At 40.1% G+C, this 26,272-nt stretch overlaps 1 protein-coding gene across 1 annotated transcript in view; it reads left to right on the plus strand.

The window, feature by feature from the left end:
* The window catches only part of tshz3b (teashirt zinc finger homeobox 3b), a 40,552-nt gene extending 15,789 nt beyond the window's left edge, over window positions 1–24,763 (plus strand). Inside the window, exon 3 of the mRNA XM_067402047.1 lies at window positions 19,803–24,763. Within this exon, the coding sequence (XP_067258148.1) occupies window positions 19,803–23,206 (3,404 nt within the window). The 3' untranslated portion in view covers window positions 23,207–24,763. The remainder of the gene's footprint in view (window positions 1–19,802) is intronic.
* The last annotated feature ends 1,509 nt before the right edge of the window (window positions 24,764–26,272 follow it).

Below are 26,272 nucleotides of genomic sequence, written 5' to 3' on the forward strand. Positions count from 1 at the left end.
GCTCACTGAATTCTGCACTCTGGCAAAAACTCCTGTTATAATAAAATACAGCTGTCTTAATTGTACAATGAATCTTTTATTTACTTTGTGATTACACTTTTTTGGTTATAATGAAAGGATTCGCAAGTGTGTGCCTCATGCTTTTTCAGCGGATTCTGACTAACTAACTAGCACCTTTTGATAGGGCATTGTGGTCACATGCATGCTCAATAGATTGTGTGTATATATTAGGGGTGTAACGGTACACGTATCTGTACCGAACCGTTTCGGTACAGGGCTTTCTGTACAGTGCACGTGTGTACCGAAACATTACATTGCAAGCAATATTCACCACCAATAACCGCAATAAGCTCTGCGTTTTGTTACTTTCGATAAGAAACAAAGTGTCATCCTTCAAATTCTGTCCACGAAATCATGAAGTTTAAACAGAAAATGCCATTTTGACGTGCTTTGATGTGGGGTGACAGATCACTGTACAGGCGCCTCAGTTCAACCGGCAGCGCAAGCGCGGAGCGCAGGTGAATGTGTTCATCTCTTCCTCCTTAATACTAGTTACAGAATAAACATGAAAGAACATCTGAAGGTATGTTGCAAGATTCAGTACAACTTACTGAAACGGTCATATCTCATGTAATCGCTCATTCAGTGTTTCAACGGTGGAAAGACATCAATGAAAGCGTCCGTATTCAACAATATGTCATGATGCATTTACCTCAGAAAAGCCATTCAGTGTTCACAGCTTGTTAGTTCGCTAGAGAAATGAACTCTTTCGCTTAATATATGCACTGTATTAGCCAATATATTCATTATTTTACTTAATCTTTTAGTGATATCCTGATTAGGCTATTTAATGTAGGCTATGTTTAAATAAATCTGATGTTAAAATAACAGCCACTGTGTAGAAATGATTATATTTCAACAACGAATTGGAATAAAAACATTTAGAAGTTAATGCAAAAACTGCCTTAGGTGCAGCTTACAGGTTTGCATACAATTTGTTATTTGAGTGTTGATTATTTTATCTAAAAATAAAAAGCAATTGAATTTAGGCTAATAGTTTGGGCTTCTTTCAAGTTAGGGCTCCCTACATAGTTTATAGCATTAGCAGAGATCATTTTTTTTATCCTTAAGAAACTTTTAGTTTTAATTTAATTTAATATATTTAAAGACAAAAACACAATTTGTTCAGTAAACCTCTGTTTAATAATAAAAAAAAAGCAATTTTATGTTTAGTTTTCTCTCCACCTGCTGTACCGAAAACTGTACCGAACCGTGACTTCAAAACCGAGGTACGTACCGAACCGTGAGTTTTGTGTACCGTTACACCCCTAGTATATATATATGTGTGTTATATCATAGTCGATATTCAAAAAAATCTAATATTTTTTGAATATCGACTATGATGTAAATGCTCACATGTATTTAAGGTGTACTAAAAATGTTATGTTTCACTTCAACATATGACATTTTTAAATTAAACATTAAATTATTATTATTATAATTAATATTATTAGGAATTTGGCTAATGTGTTTTAGACTTCAGATTTTAACCATTTTATTCTCCTTCTTTATCACTCTTTTATGCTATTGACCTTGTTTGCCTAATTTTCACGCCATTAATTTGGATAATAAATATCTGCTGTTTGTGTGCAGTAAGTGGGATAATGTAGAGTCAGGCGGTCAGTTATACAGTTTAGCTGTTATTATCCAAAAATATCTGACCACAGAATGCTTGCATTGACAGATCAGAATCAAGTATTCTGGAGAGCCATGTAATAATTTGCAGTAACATGGTGTGTGGAGTGTTTGTGGCCATGTCTCTGTTCACTTTGTTAGACAGCAGTGTCTCCTGCACCTACATGTCTCTGAGGTAATGTGAGGTCATGTTGCCTCTAGCAGCAGCTCTCCCATGGGCCTGTCTTTTTGTCTCTGTCTGTCTCTCTCTCTTGCTTTCTCCATCATTTCACTCTATGTACATAGATAAGACTCAGAACAGTGTGCTCACCACCCAAACCAAAGCGTCCTCCCAAATGTTACTTTAATATCAAAGTTTATTGTAAATTTCAGAATTCATACAGCAGTCATCCTGCATATCCGTCCGGCATTAGAATGGTGCTTTTCCCGCATGCTAGTTTAAACATGAGGGAGCGCCCGTGCTGTATGTTGTAAATAATGTTTGGTTAGTCATTATCAGATAAAAGAGTTGCTCTAATCTTCACACACAGGTGCAGACTGAGAGTCCAGTCAAAACACTGTAAAACGCATTCATAGACGTCACACTGACATGGTTTGCCCTTTGTATAATGGAGAAAAAAATAGCTATACTGCACCGTACCACAAATATGCCTCAGATAGACACGACTGCTCTCACACCTCCTCAGCATACCTTTCTGATAAAATTATAGAGATGGAAATGTCAAGGCTCTTAACTCAGTGTCTGTGAGAGCGTTAGAGTTGTTTTTTTTTCACAGGATGGTTGCAAAAAAAGGTGTTGTTCAGGCTATATCTGATTAGTGTTTGATATGTTTGACATGAAACTATTACTCTGCAGACTAATATGATGATGAGCCTTTCCTTTGATATTATGAAAACGCGTCAACAGCTAGATATTTGGATGTACCACTTATAATGTGCTGTTTGTATATGTGACATTTGGTGGCCATTATTTTCATGAGAGTGACACAAAACATAATGTGCAACAAAATGCAGAGCTGGACATGCCCCAAAAATGTAAACAAAGAAGAAATGTGAACATGTGACACTGAACTATCAAAAAATTTCTCCCACTGGATTTCCTGTAAAAAATAACTATATTGTGGTATATACTATTCTGATTTGAAATTACTCATTCCATGATAAAGGATTTTTATTCATAACTCCTCCCCACTTTTTTTGAGGCAGAGACGGAAGAGAGTCTCACAAAATAAACGCAGAATGAGATTTGAATGCTAGTTTATGTCAGGGCACTTCAGAATGTTTCAGATGTTTTCCTAGCATCCCTGCTCTGCTCTTGGTACATAATCAATTGTAAGTTCAGTCACTGGCTCTCAGTAAATGTGTAGCTAAATGGCTTATCAGCGTAATCTCTCTTCGCAGTTGCACTTGTGTCAAACATGGGTTTAAGTGATTTATTGAGTCGCTGTGAGGTTATATATTGACCTGGTCCTGGGTCAGTCCCTATAGCTGCTAGTTACGCTCTGAAGTCAAACATTACACTTACTCTCACGACTGATTGCTGATGCAGATTTTGTCCGCTCCAATACAGAGACCTAATTTGACAGCCTGTTAATGTTAAAAACAAATGCCTCTGAAACCAAATGGTTAAAATGGCCCCAGCGTGGTTAGCCATGTACAACTGGAGTTTTATCATTATTAGTAGTAATAAACCAGAATATTTTTTGTTGTTGTTGTTTTTGAATGTATTATTTCTTTATTTATTTTTAGTTTCTAACTGTGTTTATTCTTATGCCGGTGACATATTTCTATATGCATATTTTATTCTGTACTGTTATTTATCATATCAAAAAATATATATTTTTATATAAGAAAAAAAGAAGAAGAAATTAATGAGTACAGTTTACTCCTCCCCTCTCCTGTGGCTGTCTGTGGCGCTTTTTGATGACACGGTCCACATCACTCCTGCTGCGCGCTTGAGAGGATGTCCCTCTCCCGGCTGATAAGGCCCTTACTGTTTATGAATTCCTGTGGCTCGATTCAGTCACCCAACCCTGGAATTCAGTGGGGGGAAAGTTTGTGTGCCAGAGTGCGTTTCTTTGCTCCCAGCTGTGCGTGTAAAACCACAAATGTTATGATGCTGGCCACCTTGACTGCGTATCTTTACCGTAACGTGTTAAGTACACATATGCACATCTGAGCAAGAGGTATTTCAGTGTGTGTGTGTGTGAGAGAGAGAGTTTGTGGATGCAAAACGAAGGCTTTGAATAACTCAAAATAATTTTTGGCTGTGCAATTGAATTGCATACATGCTACACATGAGTGTAACAGTTGGGTAAGAGTACTTACAGCTGTCCCACACTGTCCACACACACTCCCAAATCACTCTTTCAACAAGCTAACACATTATTCATGTAAAAGATATATATATATATGTATGTATGTATGTGTGTGTGTGTGCACTAATATTATTACATGTTTATTATGTTTTATAGAGCACACATTTGGATTCAGTATTAAAGCTGCTCTCAATTTTTCACTATTCCTCTGTTAGTTGTGTTTCCTATGTAGGCTAAGGGGGAAACAATCTGTTATACCTCTGGCTATGTTGTGTGTGTGTGTGTGTGTGTGTGTGTGTGTGTGTGTGTGTGTGTGTGTGTGTGTGTGTGTGTGTGTGTGTGTGTGTGTGTGTGTGTGTTTGGAGTGTTTGGGACTGCTGTGTGTTTGCTTATCTCTCCATCGTGACACAGGGAACTGCGCTACATTAATACCTGCGATAGGGACTGTCTGCCTCGCACCTCTCTACAATGCAGATAAGCTTCAGCTCTGGAGGATTATCAACAGAGCCTGCGCTCACACACACATACACACACATGCTTTATTTATTGTTTGGAGGTGCTGCAAGAATGGAGAGTGTAGAAGTGGTAGTGGAAAAAAATCATGAGACTAGGGAGAAGATGGTATCAAGCAAAAATTGGCAAACTTTGTAGTCTTTTTTTTTTTAATCTTCCCTGATACACACACACACACACACATACTCACACAAAGATTTGTTCAGGAAGAAGGGAGTGTTCATGCTGTCTGTCTTTGTCTTGCAGGTTTTTTATTCCACTGGAGTGAAGGACGGTGACATTTTTTGAAAGTTATCATGATAGTGATACAATACATGATCTTTACCATTGGATTATTATGGCCAAACAAAATTTAAATTAATAATAACAATAATAAATAAATATTTTTTAATCTATACATCAAAGGACAAGCAGTTAGCACACATGCTCTGATATATCAAGCTGAGATGTTAATATGCAGGCAGCTCCAGTTTGTTTCCAGGATGCATCATATCCTGATCCTGCGCTTCCTGTCCTCCCTTTGCAATCGTATACAATATAAAATGGCTAAACTAAAATTAATAAAAATGACTAAAGCCCTCTTAATCCGTAAAACTGGCCTTGAGCTGAGCAGTCTCAATTCTTGTTGTTGTTGTTGTTGTTGTTTTTTTGTTTTGTTTTTTTAGTAAGTTCGGCTTTCAAAGCAGGTGTTTCAGAACATCTGTGACATTTAGAGTTCCTCATTCTCTCTGTAGGCAAGGGAGGTGTTGTGTGTTTGTGTGTGTACTGTTCTTGCCTCAGATTATTTCTGGTGAACACAACCATACATTTGCAGTATTCACTGCATTTATGATTGTTTTTTTATAAGGCGACACTATGGTTATCCGTAGCCATTCGTAGTGTGCAGCAGCGTTTGTACTGCAGCTTATTGCTAGAACCGTGGTTTTTGTTTGTAGCAGTGAGTTGTGTGCAGTGTGTGTGTGTGTGTGTGTGTGTGTGTGTTGTATTGATTGTATTGTGGTGTTATTGTGAGGTTCATGGCCGTGGCGCAGTTCTCTTAGCTCCCCTGTGGAGTTCCATCCTGCAAACACAATGCTAGGTGGTAACTCTTCCTCATCCTTACTGCATTCACTACAGACACACTGATTAGCTTTTGTATGTGTTTGTTTGTGTGTGGGTGGGTGTGTGTGTGTTTGTGCACTTTTTATCCACTGTGTGTTCTTGATGTGAATGTTTTGTAAATTAATCACACTGAGGAAAAGATGCAATATTTTACATACACATATGGAAGCAAACATTTATTCTTACACACACTAACTCGCACCAACTCTCACTTTAATTGGGTATGGAGAGGTTAATGATCTTCCCAAGCATAAGCCCTGAGGGTGTGTGTATGTGTGTGTGAGTTTAAATGGCAGTTTAAAGGAGCTTGTACATCTAAACATCTAAATACGAGCCTTTAGTTCTTTGAGATTTGACGCACTTTCTCACACGCGCACACACACACACACGTAGATAGAGGGGCCGTAGTTTCTGGGATCACTCTTTGGCCTGTTTCATTTGTGTTCGTTTGTCGTTGTGTGATAATGAGATAATTAAATGTGGCGTCCCTCTTCCTGCTATATTTCATTTCCCCCCTTTTGGAGTCGTGGAACAGGCCAGGCCTTTGAAATGGATACTCTATCAGTTCCCAGCCCAGATCAGTGGCCCTGCGGCCCCTAGGACTCAGGGAGGGGAGGAGAGGGCCCTGTGGCACTCGACCAATCAGAGCGCGGCCCCCACTAAGAGGTGTTGATGGCTATAGAGCACTAGCTATCCATCATTCACTGTGATTTTAGGAATAACTTGTCTGTAATGCAATATCAACGCAAATGAATGCCCTTTTAGAACGAATGCCATTTTAAAAGATCTAGAGTTGCATTTTAATTTCAGTCATGCAATAAATCATAGAAAGACAAACAGAATAATCAAAGTTTTTATTCCAAATAAGAGCTCAGGTTTTAAAATATCAAATCAAGCAGAAAATATGCAGGATGTAATGTGACACCAAGGGAAACAAACCTCATTGAAGAGCTCTGAAAATTGATTGATATGCAGCACTTTGGTTTCTCGTCACCAAAACAGATCCTGGAGTTTTGCATTTTTTAAACTTTTTTTAAGTATAATTATAATTGTCATTGTTGATGGTGAAGGTTATTTTTTACTGCATCGTATATAAAATACATATAAATAAATATTACAAATTATTCTTATATTTTATTTAGTGAAATCCACTTGTGATGTTATTATGGAATACACTGTACGGTATTTTATTTTTTCTTTGATTTAAAAGTGATATCCAGAGAGAAATGCCATAATAATTATTTATTAATGAAGAGCAATAATCAGCTGATTTAAATGCAATCATAGTGCAATAGCTTTATTATAAGTATAACAAATTTAATTTATTACCCTTTAAAAGCATGCAATGATGTTCTGCTTTAAGGAAAAAAAAATATATACATAATTATACTTCCTCTAGAACAGGATGAGATGGATAAAACCAGTTTATTTTGTTTGATGATTTAGATATCACTATTTAAAATTACTTGTTCTTCATTTTGTTTTGCATGTTTATCTGTGTGTGTGTGTGTGTGTGTGTGTGTGTGTGTGTGTGTGTGTGTGTGTGTGTGTGTGTGTGTGTGTGTGTGTGTGTGTGTGTGTGTGTGTGTGTGTGTGTGTGTGTGTGTGTGTGTGTGTGTGTGTGTGTGTGTGTTATGCTGCAGCCCAACTGTCTGGATTGGTGGTGTCTTAATTGCACATCCTGTTTACATCCTATTGTGTTTCATTTCGGCACGTAGCACACAAGCGAGTTTCATCCCCCCTTAACTTTTTTCTATACATGCATAATATAGATTTATGTGTGTGTGTGTGTGTGTATATATATATATATATATATATATATATATATATATATATATATATATATATATATATATATATATATATATAATTGACACAAATATAAGAGAGAGAAGGGCAGGAGATAAAGATAGTGAAATAATGGCTCTGTAGCATCACAGTGACCTAGTGTAGCCAGGCAACATTTTTAAAAGTCACAAAGCAAAGGTCCACGACTGTGCTGGGACAGTTATACCGAGAGCCGTTCTCTTGTTAACTGTGGAAGCCTGTAAAGAGAGTGAACAGGGTCCTCTGCCCTGGGCCCCAGTTTTATGAGGCGAGAGAATGTACTGCCAGAGTCGTGTCTGCTTATCTGGACAAAAAGAAGCATGTTTCAAGCCTCACTTTCACACACTGAGGAAAATGTGCCATTTACAACATTATAAGTCGTCCATTCAGTAACTCTTTACCTTTCGATATCTTATCTCTGTGTTTCTGTTGTAGTCTTCTGGCTATTCCCAGACATTTCTGAGAATTTTTTGGACAAGAAAGTAAATGCTTCTCTGGTAGACCACCAACATATTTCCCCACCCTTATTAAGTATGTGATATTAAGATCTTAAATCTGTTGTCGGCTACAGCGGTATGTGTGTGTGTGTGTGTATGTGTGTGTCTCTCTGTGGAGGGGCTGTGATGGCTTGTTTTCTTATTGCATCATTAGTTGAGGGGGTTGTGTGTTTACCAGGGCAGGCTGAACATTGTGGACATTAATGTGTCCTCCTGTGGTTTATGAGCCATTCAGAACACGTGCACACACACACACACGTGCGATCGACAGATCACGTGACAATATACTGTACAGTTGAAGGAATCTGCACACAAACTATTCCGTACCCTGAAGCCACATCTTTTATTTTCAGTAAAAAGACGTAAAATGTGTTGTATAGGTTCTTTGCTCTACTTCCACACACAGCTGTGTGAATGTGGCCTCATAGCTATAGGTCTAAAATTAACACAAGGCATATGTGACACAGGGTTAAAGACTCATTAGGTGGCTGGCCCTGTTGTTGGCATAGTTTTAATATTATTTATGAGCATCTCAAAGAAAATCATCATCCTTGTCCTCTGCTTTTCATTAATAATCAGAAATAATATCCAAAGCAGAACATTAGCCCTTAGCAGCTGCGACAAGATGACACATACATACCCAAAATGAACAAATCCAAGACATAATGTCATTTTTCTCTGCCAAAACCATCTCTCTCTCTCTCTCTCTCTCTCTCTCTCTCTCTCTCTCTCTCTCTCTCTCTCTCTCTCTCCGAATATGCATTTATGTAATTTTCATTTGAGATAAACAAATATGTTAACTTCACAAGAATGAGGCTACTGTTAATTTCCTGTCATGCAACGATAGAGGTACTACTCTAGTGTATGTCTTTAAATATAGATAAAATGAAGTCATTATGCTTATTGCAATGTTCTGATCTAAGTTCTGCTTTTTAACTACACCTCCAGTGTGACAAACGTGACCCCAGCCCTGTGGCCAAGGGCGGTTGTGACTGAACAGCTACACTGCTGTAAGCAGAGTGTCTCTCTCACTGGCTATTTTCACAGGGCGGTGGGGGGTGTCGAGGGGGGAAGGAGGGGGGCTGGGTGCACATCACTTTTTATTAGCTTAATAAATCACCTTTGTTGTCAATCAAGGCACAGAGAATAATTGGATATGGTTGAAGCCTTGCGTGATGGATTATAAATCATTCCAGATTAAATTAAAAGATAATGCACAAACTTAATGGTTTGTGTTTTGCAGTCTAAATTGCCTCCGAGCAGTGTTGTTTTCTCGCTTTATTGTGTGCCGTTTTTCTCGCCTCTAAAACCCTGCACGTTCGCCTGCCTTTTACCGTCCTGCCTCCACCGAGCCCAAGCGCTTGTGTGCGTCTCCTCTTGCGGCATTGTGTGTAATTTTCTTCATCTTCTATGATGTGTTCGTGCACCGAAGTGTTGTTTCTACGTCTGGTTTTGTTTAGATTATGTGTCTGTTTCCATGTTTGCCCGCAACCCGAGCGTGGACCTCTCAAACGCGGCACGAGCAATATCATAGGCAATCAGTCCCCTCCCAGCTCATCTACACCCTCTGCCCTGTCTGCCTCCAAATCAGAAAAAAGGCAAATCTCTTTTCTGTTTGCCTCCGCGGCCCAGCTCGATGCTAACAGATTAACCCTGACATCCTCAACAAGCGGGGCTTGCTTCTCAGGTGCCATCCAATGAGAGGAGCAGGAGAGAGAGAGGGAAAAGTCGACCCAATAAAGAGCGAAGCAGGAACTAAGGCGGCGGAGGCAGAGAGGCTATATCCTGCGCATTAGCGCCATGGCTGCCCTGTCCGTTTACGTGCTGACAGATCCACTATTATCATAATCGGCCCGAGAACATGACGGGACGCTGAAGCGATGATGTCGTTTTATTTACGGGCGAGGCAGCCCCCTCCCGCCCCGCGCTCGTGGGCCACGTACCCCGGCGGGCCAGCACGAGCGGGCGAGTAGGTCAAATGACATCTTTTGATCAGAGCTGTCCAAAGAGATCAGAGGAGAGTGGCAGGTAATGGATACCCAGTGACACGCTGAATGGAAAGAGTCAGCGACTAGATGACTGCATGTCTCCCATTAGGAGCATCTCGCTCTCTCTATCTCGCTCGTCTTTGCTTTGCAGGCCCGCTCTCTGTGTATCTACATCACCCTCCTTCTCCCTCTCTCTCTCTTCCAAGGCCTTCAGATTGACGTCTCGACGTAGTACCTAAATCAGTGGACTGCCACCGGCTAACACTCTGCATTATGGGTTGGAAAATGCCTATTATTTTGCTGCCTAACGTATCTGCCAAGTTCAGGGCTTGTGTATGTGGAAGAGACACAGTGACTTTTTTCGTTTCAAATCAGAGATCTTGTCTATTTTCTGTCTTTGTGTGTTTGCGGGAGGGATTGGTCACGATTGTTGCTTGTTGGATGACTTGTCTGTAAGTGAGGTTGAGATTTTTTTCTTGTAGATATTTTTATTTTGATGTTTTTACCACCGGTGCTTTAATTAAAACAGCACCGCAACAGTTAAGGCTGATTATTACTTCTGAGTCGGACCTACGCCGGAGTCTCTGCGCCGTCGGCTATGCGTCTGTTTTCATTTAAGGTGTGGTCACACTGCACTTTTCGTTCCATTGACTTCCATTCAAACGCATGCGAATGCATCAGACCGGAAACGCAAGCTCGTGCGGCAAAATTTCGCATTTCGCTGCATTCCAAAGTTCAAGTTTGGTGAACTCTGACCTGCGAATTCGCATCACCTGAAGACGTGCGACCAGTAAGAAGATCAATTTGTCATGGCATGACATCTTGGCTGAACTGAGAATGATATTTTTGCAGTTAAGTCGAGTAGGTTCTATATTTTTACATTTTGAATGAATTACTTTAAATTATATGTTGAATTCATGTTTATAAAAAAGACGCTGAAGACCGTGACATATCACGAAATTTCGCACATTCAAAGTCTAGTGTGACCACGGCTTTATACTTCTACGCCGTTGTCCGCGTCAACGTGCATGCAGACCACTAGTAGGCAGTGTCCACAGTTATGTTGAGTATCAAGGCAAAAGCCAAAGAAGAATCAGCTTGTCATGTACATTGTCAGAGAAGCTTACAAATAGAAGCAACAGAGAAGCGGAAAATAGGTAACGACTGTTGTTTGACGGCGCGTGTCCCCTAAAACAGATCGTTTGTTCATTCCTATGGAAGTTGAAAACGCTCACTCGTCTTTGATTGCTCTGCGCCAGTTGTTTGACCTGAGGGAGGGGTTCTAGCAGACCAATCACAACGCTTGCGGTCTGCATAGAATTGACGCGTTGTTACATTTCTGAAGAGGTGCACGTCAGGCTACGTCGTAGGCTACGCATGGTACAAACAGCTTACACCGTAGCTACGGCGTACACTCGACGCAGAAGTATAAATCAGCCTTTATACATTGAGATGGACATCTTTAGACCTTTGTGCCATGTCTTGCACTGAGCGTCCCATCATTGCATGTCAAATTAAAAGTAGTCTAACTATTAAAAATGCAAGAACGTGTATTATGTAAATGCCCTCTAACAACATGTTTCTTAAAGGGATAGTTCATCCAAAAATGAAAATTATATAATCATTTACTCACCCTCATGTTATTCCAAACCTGTATGACTTCTGCAGAACAGAAAATAAGATATTTTTGAAGAATGATGGTGATTAAACTGTTTCGGTTACCATCGACTTCCACTGTATCCAAAAAAAAAAAAAAAAAAAAAAAAGAAAACTCTGAGACATTTCTCTGTTGTGTTCCACAGAAAAAAAGAAAGTAGGCCTACATTATGACAGATTTTCATTTTTATGTGAACTATCTTCTGTTTTAGACCAAATAACTAACTAGTCATTCAGTCGATTTTGAAAAATCCATATTTGTCTTTTTTGTCACGTTTTATTTTCTATACATATGTATTTTTTTCTGCACACACATAACCATGTTTATATTGTGGTGTTAATATGTGTTTTGTGTGTGTGTGTGTGTGTGGTAGTCGAGCCGAGTGAGGCCCTGGGGATCACAGCAAGGCAGATCTGTTCTCTCCCATTACCCAGCAACCCTCTCTAATGGGAGACTGACACACTCCTGTGATTCTGAGTGGGACAGAGGGAGAGAGAGAGGGAGGGAAAGACACGTTATGGGAGGGATTACTGAAAGAGGAAGAGGAACAACACAAGTCACAGAGAAAAACCTAGAGATTCTCAGTTAGACACACATGTAAACTCATTCAAAGACAATCGCCCCTCCCTCTCTCCCGCTCTCTTTCGGCCTCTTGGGAGTTCCAAGTGTTTGTGTAGATGTGTCTGACCTCTGGTTGCCCCGTGCTTTAGGAATGTGACTTCTCCAAGTGGAGCGCATCTGAATAACAAAGGCAGGCGGGTGGATCATTTGCTGGAGATCATCTTCCTCCTGCTTTATAATTGTTTGTGGTGTCTGTTTAAGAGCCGCTTCAGATAACAGAGCCACACACACACTAGACTGATTATTAACTAACTGGAGTTTATATCTGGGCCCATTTTTAGAATATATTCAACCAGTACAAAAATAAATAAATAAATAAAATCTGTAAAGATTGTTTGTGTGTACACGCATTTGAAAATAAACAAAATATGGACAAATTTGCACTTCCCCCCTCATTGTTATCTAATGTCATCTGCACAGGTGAGCAGTAAGTTCATTCAGCATGAATGAATGGAAAAATGCAGTCTTGGTGATCATGAGACTGCTTTTAAAAACATTAAAAAATATTACTGACCCAAACTTTTGAACAGTAGTCTATTCCATTTCCTTTGCTTTTATTAAATATTTCGACTAATTTGTTACTTCTTTTAGCTACCAATATGAGTGTAGTACACTCATCAGGTAACCTAAAAAATGTGCTTGATGCAGTAACATCTAAAATTAACATATTTTGTTATTATTATTTTAAATGTAATTTAATGTGACAGAAAATAGTACATTGGGTTTTAACTAAATATTTTTAAGGGTTATATCGGGTAGAAAAAGTTTTTATTAGTTCACTTTTGACTGTGTACTCTCAGCTCAGTGGTAATGTTAAAATTAATGTATAATCAGTGCGAGCAGTGCCAACCACCAAAAAAAAGTGAGTTTTTGATGTTTAATGGCAGTATCTAAAATGCCAGGTGGACAATAGTTGATTTTCATCCTGTCACTACTTAGAAAATTCGGTCCCACTTTATAATAGGTGGTTTTTACTACTATGTACTTACATCAAAAAATAAGTACAATGTACTTATTGTGTTAATAATGTATTGCAAAACACTTTTGCTGCTATTTAGGTGGGATACGGGTAAGGTTAGGGACAGGTTTGGTGGTATGGGTACTTTTAGGGGTGGGTTAAGGTGTAAGGGATGGGTCAGTATAATTATAAATGTAGTAACAGAAATTAATTACAGATGTAATTACATGCAGGTTTTTAAAAAAATATATAAGTACAATGTAAAAACGTGTACACAATAAGTGCAAATTATTAATTTACATGTTATTACATAGTAGTTTAGGCAACCTAATATAAAGTGGGATGAAAATTCATTTCATGTTTCTAATATGTACTGTTTTTTTAGAGCTATAACCTGCATAGTATTATTTGTTTTTTGGATATTCAAGTAGAGGACCTGGAAATGATTGTCTGATGATGTGGTCCTTCTGAAAGGAGCAACCGTGGCAAACCTTCAGAAGAAGCATAGGCCAGAATCGTAGGAGACATTCAGGGTGGACGTTAGTGTTCATTAGTAACTAATAGCATTTTGGAAGAGGTGGAGTTTGTTTTTACTCCTGAGAATGTCCATGCTGTGCTGTTTTAACCTCTTAGTTCAAATTTCTGAAGGAATAGATCCAAAAAGCACATGTAAGGTTTTTATTGGAGGTGTCTCGAGAGGATGCGGCTCCAGAACGATTTTGTCAACAGAACCGTATACATCATTGAAGTCGATGAATAAAGGATATTTCAGTTGAGCAGCTTTTGTAATAATCAGTGCTAAAACACACTTATCAGAGGTTAAAGACCTCCTCTACGTTTCCTTATGTTTCCTTAGGGGGTTTCTAAATGTCTGCATCAGCACCAAGCCTGTTTTTGAATATAAATCAACTTTTTGTTTGTACGTTATTGTGTTGCACACAGGATCATTTGTATGACTGAGCGCTCATGTGTGTGTTCGAGGCTGTCGAATCTTGATGCCGTGTAGGAGTGTTAACTCCAGTGGAGGTGCTATGGCAGCAGGGGGAAGTTCTGTTCTCCAGCGTGGTTACCGGTTGCTGTGCACATGCAGGGGGGGGAGAGCGGGGGTGTGTAAACATACACACACATACACACACTGTCAGGGGCTCTCCCGCTGAGTGGCATGAGCGGGCGATTAGCCGTGCTAGCGTCTGTGTTTACCAGCTTTCTCTCTCAGTTCTGCCAGCGCCGATGCACCTCCAGCCCTGTTTCTTTTCTTTAATCCACACCAGCTTGCTCTTTCTCTCGCTCTCTCTCGCACTCTTCCACAACCTCATATTTTCACATTATTATAACAAAAGATGAGAGTATTTTTAAAAGTACCTGTGATTTATTGTTAACAATTTTTTCAAGGTTTTTGATATCACAATAGCTATGAGTCTTTCTTAAAGTGAGCATGAAATAATAAAAATTAGCTTGATTTTAATTTCTCAGTGCATGTCCTGGGAATGATTCATGGTGCATTTCAAAAAATACTTAATAACTTAGCTCTTTTTTAACAACTGTATCTTTTTGCTTATGTCATTCATATTTAGCAAAGTATCATTCATTCAGTCTGTCTGCATTACACTATATAATAATATGTTTTCACAATCCAATCATCTTTCATAGATAAAATCCAGTAGTTCTCTACTTTTTCCCCCAATTGAATGACCTGTATCACTAGGAAATATAGAAGTAAAATTGGCTGCAAATTCACATTTGAATATTACTCATAGTTAAATGTCCGTGTACTGCATCTGTGGCACGCTGTCAGTTACTGCAGACACTAATTTCGATAAACGCAAAACGCACTTACCGCAATGCAATGGCAGTAGAAGCCTGGCTTGTGCAGCATCACAAATAAACATTTAAAATATGCAGCTATCAACACTGCAATTAAAGTCACAGATGCCACAGATGCTATCCATAAACATTTAAGTTGTAAATAATCCGGAATATTCCTTTTAATGTTTTCATAAATTAAAATATCTCGGATCTTCATCTGGTCGCCGAGACAATGCAGGGAAACAAAACTTGTTACAGTTATAGCCATGGTAACGATCACTTAGTAACGGCCGTGCGTTATATAAACAACACCAATGATTCCATAGGTAGAACCCTCTTATCTGTGCCTGCCATTTTCTTTCTCGTTTTCTCTCTGTGTTACGCTCCTCTGTCCAGCCAATCCATCTCAATGTGCCGTTTGTGGGCAGGGCAGACCAGGCTGGTGAAAGTGGTCTCAGTGAGCTCTCTTTCTCTCCAGCTAGCCTTGGAGCAGGGCCTCCATCAGTCAGTAGGCCTGGTCGATGGGGCGTCTCTCTAGAATCGATGGCACGCCTGTCTGCTTCGTCCATCCTTCTCTCTCTGCCTCCGCTGTCCAGCCGTGCCCTCTCGCCCACCCCGGTGCTGGACACACACACTTACATCTCCTCTAACGTACACATGCATGCATACACGTCTGGCCTCCCCACCAATTTGTCTGTGCATGTCAAATTGCAATAATTAAGCATTATTGATCTCAGATTCAATTAACTTCATTAACGCGGGTCATGATAGCCGAGGAGAGATGGAGGGGAGGTGAAGAAAGGAGTGAGGGCGGAGGACGAGAGGAAAGAGGAGAAGAGAAGTGGATTGGTGCTATCTCATATTCTCCAGCCGCACACAGACAGCCTGTCTGCTTAAGGCTACAAACCATTTTCCTCCTAATGATATCACATTGCAGATAGTGGCATATTAGAGAGAGATACCTCCCATTATAAATGTGGGCTTTAGGGGCTATATATAGCAGCTTTAATTACCAACTACTTACTCTTTCACTCTCTCCGGCTCATCCGCACACCCAGAAGTATTGGACCGGGCTACCGACTTTAACTTCTGTCTGTATAAATGAAACAAAGAAGAACACGCATGCGTGTGTGTGTGTGTGTATGTATGTATGTATGTATGTTTGTGTATATATATATATATATTAGTTCTACATTATCCATGTATAGGACGACGAAACACACCAAAGGCACATTACTAGTTTTTTGTTTATTTGTTTTTTTGCTTTGAACTTTGAGCTCCAAGAATCCTGAAAAAAGTTTCCACAAAAATTTCACAGCACAACTGTTTTCAACATTGACAATAATAGGTTATGTTTCTTGAGCACCAGATTAGGGTATTAGAATGATTTCTAATGGATCATGTGACACTGAAGACTTGAATAATGGCTGCTCAAAATTACTTTTTAAAATATATAAAAATAGGGGAAAAAATGTAATAATATTTTACAATGTTAATTGTTTTACTGTCTTCTTTCAAAAAGATTTTAAAAATTGTACATTAGTGGTGTCTTATATTCACATTATACTTGGCATATAGATGGAAAACCCACACTAGTTGATCCTAGTGGACAGAGTAAAGAGCTTTTGTTACATTCAATAAATTTGACTTTTACTTCTGGTTGACAGTAGGCTTTTTATTTTAATTAAAAAGTGCACTTTAGTTCTTGAAATCATTCAAACAATATAATCACACATGGTTTTGAAAAAGATTCATACAGTATTTGCATAACATAGTTAACATTCAATCTTGTTCCTTTGATGAAAGGGCTTGAGGATTAGTTTTATCACTGTTATATGTATTAAGGTTTTCCACTTACTCTGATATTTTTGAAGACAGTATGTGCTCTAATAGTCCAAACCCTGACGGCCCTCTAAGTTTGCAAGGTTACGCTCCCCACTGTCTTAGAAAACAGCATTCTTTGCTGGTCATCTCCCTGGACATCCGAGTGTAAATTAGATCAAGCTCTTTTTCCAATCTGATGCCAAATCATTGGGAGGTCATTCTCATTTTACCCCCACCTTACCACTCTTGGATCCAAGCATCCTGTTTTCTAATTAAAACAGCACCTGTGTGGTGAGGGTAGGCCTCGACCAGAGCACTGGCTTCTGAACGTCCAGGGATGAAATCTCAATATTGTTCCCAGCCAGAACACACAGACTCTAGGTACACTGGGGGCTTGGGAGCCTGGAATACTGCCAGGACATGCACCTACACTCAGTGTATGTGTCGCAGATTGTCGGGTCTCTCTCTCGTTAGCCTTTGCTTCTGCTTTCTTCTCGTCTTTTTCCAACGAGCTCATGTTATCTTGGGGCTTATGGCCGATTGTTGTTTTGTCAAGCTGTGCTAATTCTGTGTTTGGTGTCAGAAAAATGAATTTTGAACAAAACACACACATATACAGAAACGTACACTCTTCTCCCTCAGATTTGCTGTAGGGTATACGCCTACTCACTGGCAATGCTCTACATATAGTCAAGTTCAGGTCAAGGTTACCGCGAGACAGGTTTACTTGTACTTGAAGTGATGAGCAAACGCTCTCTTTCTCTCTTTTTACCCATTGGCACACTCCCCCTTCTTTTTAACTTTAATTACCAGCTAATCATTTTGTGTAATTATGTTCAAGGTTGACCTTACATTTTACATAGAGTGGTTTACTGGGAGCTAAAAAAATCATACTAAAACCTCCATCTTTTGGTGTGTGTGTGTGTGTGTGTGTGCGCGCATGCATGTGTGTTGTATTTAATTTGTACTTAATTGACACAGTGCATGTGGAGGTTTAAAGTGTATGTATTTGAAGAAACCAAGATTTTTACCTTGCTATTTGGCCTTGATGTAAAGCTCGGCTTCTTCTGCTTCCTGAACGAAGGCATTGTTCTCTTAAACAGCTGTCGTTTTGGCTGATTCAGAACAGATGGCTGTGTGTAAGCGTGTGCATGTGATTTTGTGTGCGAGTTTGTGTGTGCTGCACGATCACAGTTGGTTGTGATTTGTGTAGGGGGCGATTTGATTTCACAGACTGGCTGTGATGTGTGTGAGAAGATGGATCCTAATAATAATGCTGTAAAAATCACTATTGAATGCTCTTTTCCTTTGATATTCTGACTACTTGGAATGAAGTTATGTTGAAACTACTCGTTTACTTTCATAATATTGTCCCCTTTATTTCAGATACAAACATTCAAAAACACACATACAAAAAATTAAGAAAATGAAATTGCTAACTATTTGATATCTACTGTTTAAACTGTAAGGATACAAATCCTATTACATTAATTTTTGATTTATCAGATTTAGATTTATTCTGTTAATTAAAAATTATAATACTAACAAAAATAATAATTAATTATAAATAATAATATTACATAATGATATTACTACATTACAAAAACAATCCAGTCCTGTTGAGGTTATTGCAACCTCACAGAATGCCTGAAGCCATGATGTACGCACATTACAACTAGAAACTAAAAAAGGGTTTTTGCCAGTCCCTTGGCATCATTTTGCCAAGGGCTACAAAGTGACTGTCCTCGTGTTGATGGTATTATTTTTTACTTTTTTGTTCTTGTTACACAATCACAGCTGCATCGCAGCAGTTTTGTTTTGTTAAGCTTAAATTAAATTTCTTTACTAACCTAAAAAGTTTGTTTTTTAAAATTTAAATTCTGTTCAGTCTTTGTTGAGGAAACCCTGGAATGTTCCTTGTATACAAATTGACACATTGTATTTAGAATTAAATCTATATGCTGTGTGTTGAAGTTGTAGCATGACTAGTTTGACGTTTGTGGTATTTAGACATGATTGAATGTGTTCACAGAAAACCAGTGTGTCCAATGGAGTGTCCTCTCTCTCCATTGTTTACATACCTGGTCAAAAGAGTGATTAACTGACACAGTTAAGAATGTGTGGAATTATTTCAGTGCATTACATTTCTCTGTGTGTCTCTTTCTCTTTTTCTGCCTTTCATTCTGCATCACTTGCACTGGAAATTAAAAAGAGTATATTTTAGTTTCTTATTTTTCAGACTGGCTTGCACAAAACATGACCATGTTTTTCATGAGCATTTGTGTTCTCCAGGCTAAACTGTAAATCATTTTCAACTTTCTAATCTTTCTTAATTGACATAAATGTGTTTGGTACAGGGATTTTAATGTAACGTCATACATACAATATATTTTTTTTTATTTACAAGCAGGCAACACTTTGCTGTGTAATGAGAGAGAATGCTTTCTTAATTTAAATGGCGAGTGTGTCTGTTTGAGAATGCATTAGGTGCTGCTGAAGAAGCATAAGACATATTAATTGACAGACAGGAACTGCTGTCTCTGAGGTTGATACAAGTAATTTATTACTTTAGAAACGAATGCCACCTCCAGAATGTGCTTCATTAATTTCAAATTTAGTTTTAATTTCAAGCTGTTGCCCCTTGAGAAGAATAAGGTGGCAACTTCGGTTTGAACAGTCATTTTTTCCATTCTTTTAATGTCTCTTTTTTGCCACACTTTCTTTTCAGAAAGGAAAAGAAAAACATAACTTCATTCCATGTGGCAATGTAATGCAATTGGAAAGCAGAGAAGAAATTACTGCAACACTTTATAATATAAAAAAGTCTGACTGATTTGTTTTTCACTACTGGAGAAAACACACTGATGCCTGACATTTCATCAGCTGTCTATCCACCATACAAGCATTGTAGGAATGCAATGTGTCAAATCTTCATCATTGGACAATGTGATAACATGTCTTTTCTTTTTGTTTCTTTTATCTCTTTTTTAACTGCAGCATATGTCCCAGAGGAGCTAAAGGAGGCTGCCTTACTAGATGAGGATGTTGAGGGAGAGGATTCCGCTGTGGAGGAGGAACCTGCCATGAAGTATGTGTGCCAGGACAAGGACTTACTCCTTAAAGACAGGCCAGGCTTTCATGACTCTCCACCAGCCGATTTCTCCAGCCATGAGATGGATAGCGAGTCACACCTGAGTGAATCCAGTGACCGCATGTCAGACTTTGAGAGTGCCTCAGTGAAGAACGAAGAAGATAGCTCAGCCAAGGAGCCCCTCACCTCTCTTTCTTCAACTTCATCAATGATGCTGACGACAACGGCCACACCAAGCAGTGAGGAGGCGACACAGTTAGGGCCAGACAGCCTGGAGCAGATGAAAGCTATTTACACTAGCTTCCTGACCAACTCTTACTGGTCATCGCTGAACTTGAATATGTCTCAGCAACCAGCAGAAAAGCCCCCACGTAGCCACAGTAGTAGCAGCAGCAGTAGTAGCAGCAGCAGTAGCTGTGGTAGTGGCGGTTACGACTGGCACCAGACAGCCATGGCCAAGACCTTGCAGAATGTTTCACAGAACCAGAGTAGACTGCTGCACCCAGCCTCTGAGCCAAATCTCTTCAGTACTGTGCAGCTTTATCGGCAGAGCACCAAACTTTATGGCTCCATCTTCACTGGTGCAAGCAAGTTCCGGTGCAAAGACTGCAGTGCTGCCTATGACACTCTGGTCGAGCTCACCGTGCACATGAATGAGACGGGCCACTACCGGGATGACAACCATGAGACAGACAGTGAAGGTGCCAAGCGCTGGTCAAAGCCTCGCAAGCGTTCCCTCCTGGAGATGGAAGGAAAAGAGGATGCTCAGAAAGTTCTTAAGTGCATGTACTGTGGACATTCCTTTGAGTCACTGCAGGACCTTAGTGTTCACATGATCAAGACAAAACACTACCAGAAAGTGCCTCTTAAGGAACCTGTAACTCCTGTGGCAGCCAAGATTATCTCCTCAGCTCGTAAAAGAGCCCCTATTGAGCTAGAACTCCCCAGCTCACCAGACTCCAATGGCGGCACCCCCAAGCCTTCTTTATCTGACCCCAATGACCTTCTACAAAAAACCCCCAATCCCTACATCACACCCAACAATCGGTATGGCCATCAGAACGGTGCAAGTTATGCGTGGCAGTTTGAGTCACGGAAATCCCAGATCCTGAAATGCATGGAGTGTGGAAGCTCGCATGACACACTGCAGGAGCTGACGGCCCATATGATGGTCACAGGACACTTCATCAAGGTCACTAACTCTGCCATCAAGAAAGGCAAACCTATCATGGAGTCAATGTCCACAACAGCTCCTAACACCGTACCTACAAATGAAGACAAGGTGCAGTCAGTGCCACTGGCTGCCACCGCATTTTCTCCACCACCACCTGCACCTCCTCCCCCTAGTATCTCCCCTGCCATCACACCTATGGAGATCAAAAAGGAGGAGAAGGAAGTGGAGTGTACCAAGGAGACAAATAATAGCAAAGACAAGAAGGCAACAGAAAGCGAAACCGATGAGAAGTTTGAAGTTTCATCCAAATACCCGTATTTGACAGAGGAAGATCTTGAAGAAAGCCCTAAGGGGGGTTTTGACATATTAAAGTCTCTTGAGAATACAGTAACATCTGCCATCAACAAAGCACAGAATGGCACGCCCAGCTGGGGAGGCTACCCCAGTATTCACGCTGCCTACCAGCTTCCCAACATTATGAAACTCTCCCTGCGCAACTCAGGGAAAAGTTCTCCTCTGAAGTATATGTTTTCTGGAGAAGAGATCCTGTCTCCTACCAAAATCCAACCTCTTATTTCTCCACCTAGTTGCCAAACATCCCCTTTGCCCAAAAACAACTTCCATGCCATGGAGGAGCTAGTCAAAAAAGTCACTGAAAAAGTGGCCAAAGTAGAGGAGAAAATGAGGGATCCTGGAGCCAGGTCCTCCCCACTTAGACGAACCACACCTTCTCCTTGCAGTAGCGATGCAGGGGAATCTGCCAGAGGGGAGTCCCCCAAGGAAAGGAGAGGAGCCAAAACCCCTGAGACTAATGGGGGTGGAAATACTCACAAAGATTCAAATGGTGATGCTCTCACAAAAGAGTCTCTGGAGAATGGCACTGACCATGTTGTCAAAACCCCTGTGTCTACCTTATGCAGCAGCACTGCTATTATAACCGACCATCCTCCAGAGCAGCCATTTGTCAACCCTTTAAGTGCGCTTCAGTCTGTCATGAATGTTCACCTAGGCAAAGCTGCCAAACCTGCCCTGCCGTCTCTTGACCCCATGAGCATGCTCTTCAAGATGAGCAACAGCCTGGCAGAGAAGGCAGCTGTAGCTGCCTCCACTCCATCTCAGACCAAAAAAACCAATGAACATCTAGACCGCTATTTCTACCACATCAACAATGACCAGCCTATTGATCTGACCAAAGGAAAGAGCGATAAGAGCAACTCCCTGGGATCTGCTGCCCTGTCCTCCTCCACCTCAACTCCCACCTCAATTTCACCATCATCAACCATCACCATGGCCAAAGCCTCATCTGCTGTGGTTTCCTTCATGTCCAACTCACCTCTGCGCGAAAATGCCCTTTCTGACATCTCTGATATGCTGCGCAACCTAACAGAGAGCCATGCGTCCAAATCCTCAACACCAACAAGTCTTTCAGAGCGCTCGGATATAGATGGATCGACTCCAGAGGAATCAGAGGAGATCTCTCCTGCTCAGAAACGAAAGGGGCGTCAGTCCAACTGGAATCCTCAGCATCTACTTATCCTTCAGGCACAGTTTGCCTCCAGTTTGCGGCAAACGGGTGATGGCAAGTACATTATGTCAGATCTCAGTCCACAGGAGCGCATGCATATTTCTCGCTTTACTGGCCTCTCAATGACCACCATCAGTCACTGGCTGGCAAACGTCAAATACCAGCTGAGGCGGACAGGTGGCACAAAGTTCTTGAAAAATCTAGACTCTGGCCACCCTGTCTTCTTCTGCAGTGACTGTGCATCACAGATCCGTTCCCCCTCTACCTACGTCAGCCATCTTGAGTCACATCTGGGCTTCCGGCTCAGGGACTTGGCTAAGTTGTCTGGAGAGCATCTTATTAGCCAGATTTCACGCCACACCAAGGGGCTTTCTGAGAAACTGCTTTCAGCCCAAGCACATTCTTTGGCCCATTCTATCCCCAACCCCAGTCCTCATTCACTTTCCCCCTCCCCTTCCCCAGATGAGGAAGCAAATGGCACCTCATATCAGTGTAAACTGTGTAACCGGACTTTTGCCAGCAAGCATGCTGTCAAGCTCCATCTGAGTAAGACCCATGGTAAATCCCCCGAGGACCATCTTATGTATGTTAGTGAACTTGAGAAACCTTAGCGATGGCCAAGGACAAAAACTCTGTCTCTCATCTCTTTATCTCCTGTCCTTTTTTCAAGCCTTCTGACTAACATTTCTTAAGGGAAAAAATATTAAAAGAACTAAAAGTAATTAACGAAGAACTAACTGCACATAGATGCCAGAAAACTGCTGTTTAGTTTTGGCACATCATTTGGAGTTTTCCTCTGGGGAACACTCATTCGGCCCTAGAGACATTAATTTTCTGCATTTTTAGTTCACAATGGAAAACAGAGAAAATGGTGACAATTGATAATTTTCTAACTGTGCAGTGCTGAGTGAAGAGGTCACTGGTAAAATATGAAGGTGAATAAAAAGACTTAAAATGAAGTTGTATGTATTTGAAAGTTGTGTAAATTGATTTTTTATTTTTATTTTTTATTTTTAGCATCCTTGAGATGCAGTAAGCTGCATGCATTAATGAAATGGTTTAGTTCAATATTTGATAACTAAATCTGGGCTTTTCTTTCTCTCTCTTTACTCCTCTCCTGCTTTTTCCCCTCTTTCTTTCTTTCTTTCTTTCTTTCTTTTCTTTTTCTTTTTTTACGTGACCTAAGTATGCTGAAAAATTTAACCCTCTGAGTACGCCTAAATACTTCTATATTTACACCCCCACCCCCCAAAAAAAAAAAAAAAACTATATATATATATAAAAACAGAGAAATTACAGATTGGAAATTACCAAGGTGATATGTATTTGAGTGGGCAAATTCCAAGGGTATTTTGTCTACCCACTAAAAGTCACATCGTCTGGTATATCACCTCTTATACAGCTTGCAGTGCAGAAATATATGTGAATCCAAAATAGCAGTTTTTTAGTTTGCTCAAATCAGGGGCCTTTATGAATTCAGGTCAGTGTAAAAATGTGTACATAAATACATAAACTAATTTCTGTCTAAATTATGCATCATTTTATATTTTTTAATTTAAGATGAGTATGACTATCTACTGGTGCACAATATATGAAGACATTAATGAAATTGTTTTGCACAATAGTTTTATAAATATGTTATTTAATCAGAAGTTATGAAAATGAGAAGAAAAAAAAAATCACGTTTTATTTCCACCTCGTGCTCAAAGGGTTAAACTTCTTGTACAAGACAGTACTTGTTCCATCATTTCACTTAAATGGTTGTATAAAAAGATGCTACTTTATAATGTAAGGAGGAATTCCACAATGTAACCTTTTATTTATAAACACTATTGGTTGTTGTTTCATATTGTAGAATGCCTTTTTGATTGGTATCTTTTATTTTGTTGTTCTGTCTAATTATTCCTCCATAAAATCACACTGCAGCTTCATCATTTTTGGGGATATGAAAGGTAACCATGGTTACCTTACCTCCAATTGACAGTTCTGCTACGTTTTGGCAGTTAATTTACTGAAGTAACTGACAGCTGCCAGTGAATGGAAATCTTATGTGTAAAATATTGGCATGTTAACAGCACAGGCACTGTTATGCATTCTGTGCTGTGTTTCTTTTTTTGTTGTTGTTGACAATGAAGCACTCATTATATGACTTCATATAACCTTTTTTCTACTGCAGCATTAAATTGAAATTGTTTTGGTTTTTTGCAATAACTTGATGTGTCGTGGCTCACAAGTCTGTCGGGCGCCGGGGGATAAGAAATGAGCAGATTAAAGAGAACTGCTGTCAGTTAAATAGCAGTCGACAAGTGTGTGGAAAGACGTTTGTGTGGAAGTAGGGGTAGACCACCGGACCTCTGACTGGCATGAGCATATTAAAATCAGCCAGGTGGCGTGTGTACGTCCGTGTGCGCGTGTGTGCGTGCACGCACTATTGCATAGACCTTTGCTGCTGCTCTCACAAACATTAAGTGTTTATCTCTGATGCAGCAGACTTTAGTGGTGTCATATATTTTTGGCAGATCTATCCCATCACTCCTCTCATCTAATTCCCTGCCTGGTGACACATCGGCTCACAACGTCTCCTAATATGGTTTAACTAGGGAAGCATCAGGCGGTGTGAAGAGCGATGCGCCATTCCCTATCTACAAAGGAATGTAGCAGATAATTGCTTTGGCATTAACTGTCTCTTTTTCACCATTTTCACTGTTGTAATTAGCTCAGGTTCCCATTTTGCAGGGACAAATTCGTTTGGGCCTCATCCAGGATGACAACAGAATCGCATTTAGAGTTTGACTACAAAATTCTGCTTTAACCTAGCCTGCACTGAAAGAAAATGTAAATGTGCTGATTCCTGGCTTGGTGTTTGTGTATGTGTGTGAGAAAGAACCTTTCTGAACAGATCAGTGGAAGTAGGGGCATGTATAAGAAATATCTCATAATGGTGGGACACTCTCTCAAAAAATGGTTTACTCTGTTTAGTTACCGAATATGTTCCTCATCAGATGTGTCAGAAAGCATTCAGCATGCATACACACTCAAAGACGTCAGGAGCCAGGTAGAGGGGACATCATGTGTGGTGACAAGGTGCTGCTGTGTGTGAAAATGTCAGCCTTCACAAGCTTCCCTGAAGTCTGGCGCCATATTTAAGGTGCTCATTAGTCGCAAAGAAAATGTGCGTGAAATTGAAAGCCATTTTCTCTCCTCTCTCCCAGCCTGGTGAGCCACCAAACTTGGGGTTATTAAGGTTGAAAACAACTATACATGGAGACATTTAACTATCAAGAAATGCCTACACACTCCCACACACACAAATAAACAATATCCCACTCCACCCTGATGCTAGTGGCATCTTTTAAAAGTTACTCGAGCTTTAAATGATATCCGTGTACAGGACACTGTGTGTGCCGTATCGGTCTCAAAATTGTGTTGCGCTTTGAATCTGACCCAGTTCACGACGAGGAGTAAACAAATTGTAAACAGACACACACATGCACAGCCAAAGGTATGTTTGTGTAGAAAAGGCCCACATAATTGCTTTGTGCCTAAATACCTCAACAATGAGTATATTTCCCAGGATGTGAGGAACGTAATTGGTCTGTATACATAATCTGCTCAGAATGAGAGGTTTACGTGTGCGGGAGAGAACCACACATTGGAGGCGTTATCTCCATTGCACC

This window comes from Chanodichthys erythropterus, chromosome 11 (assembly GCF_024489055.1).
Source record: "Chanodichthys erythropterus isolate Z2021 chromosome 11, ASM2448905v1, whole genome shotgun sequence".
NCBI classification, from domain to species: Eukaryota; Metazoa; Chordata; class Actinopteri; order Cypriniformes; family Xenocyprididae; genus Chanodichthys; species Chanodichthys erythropterus.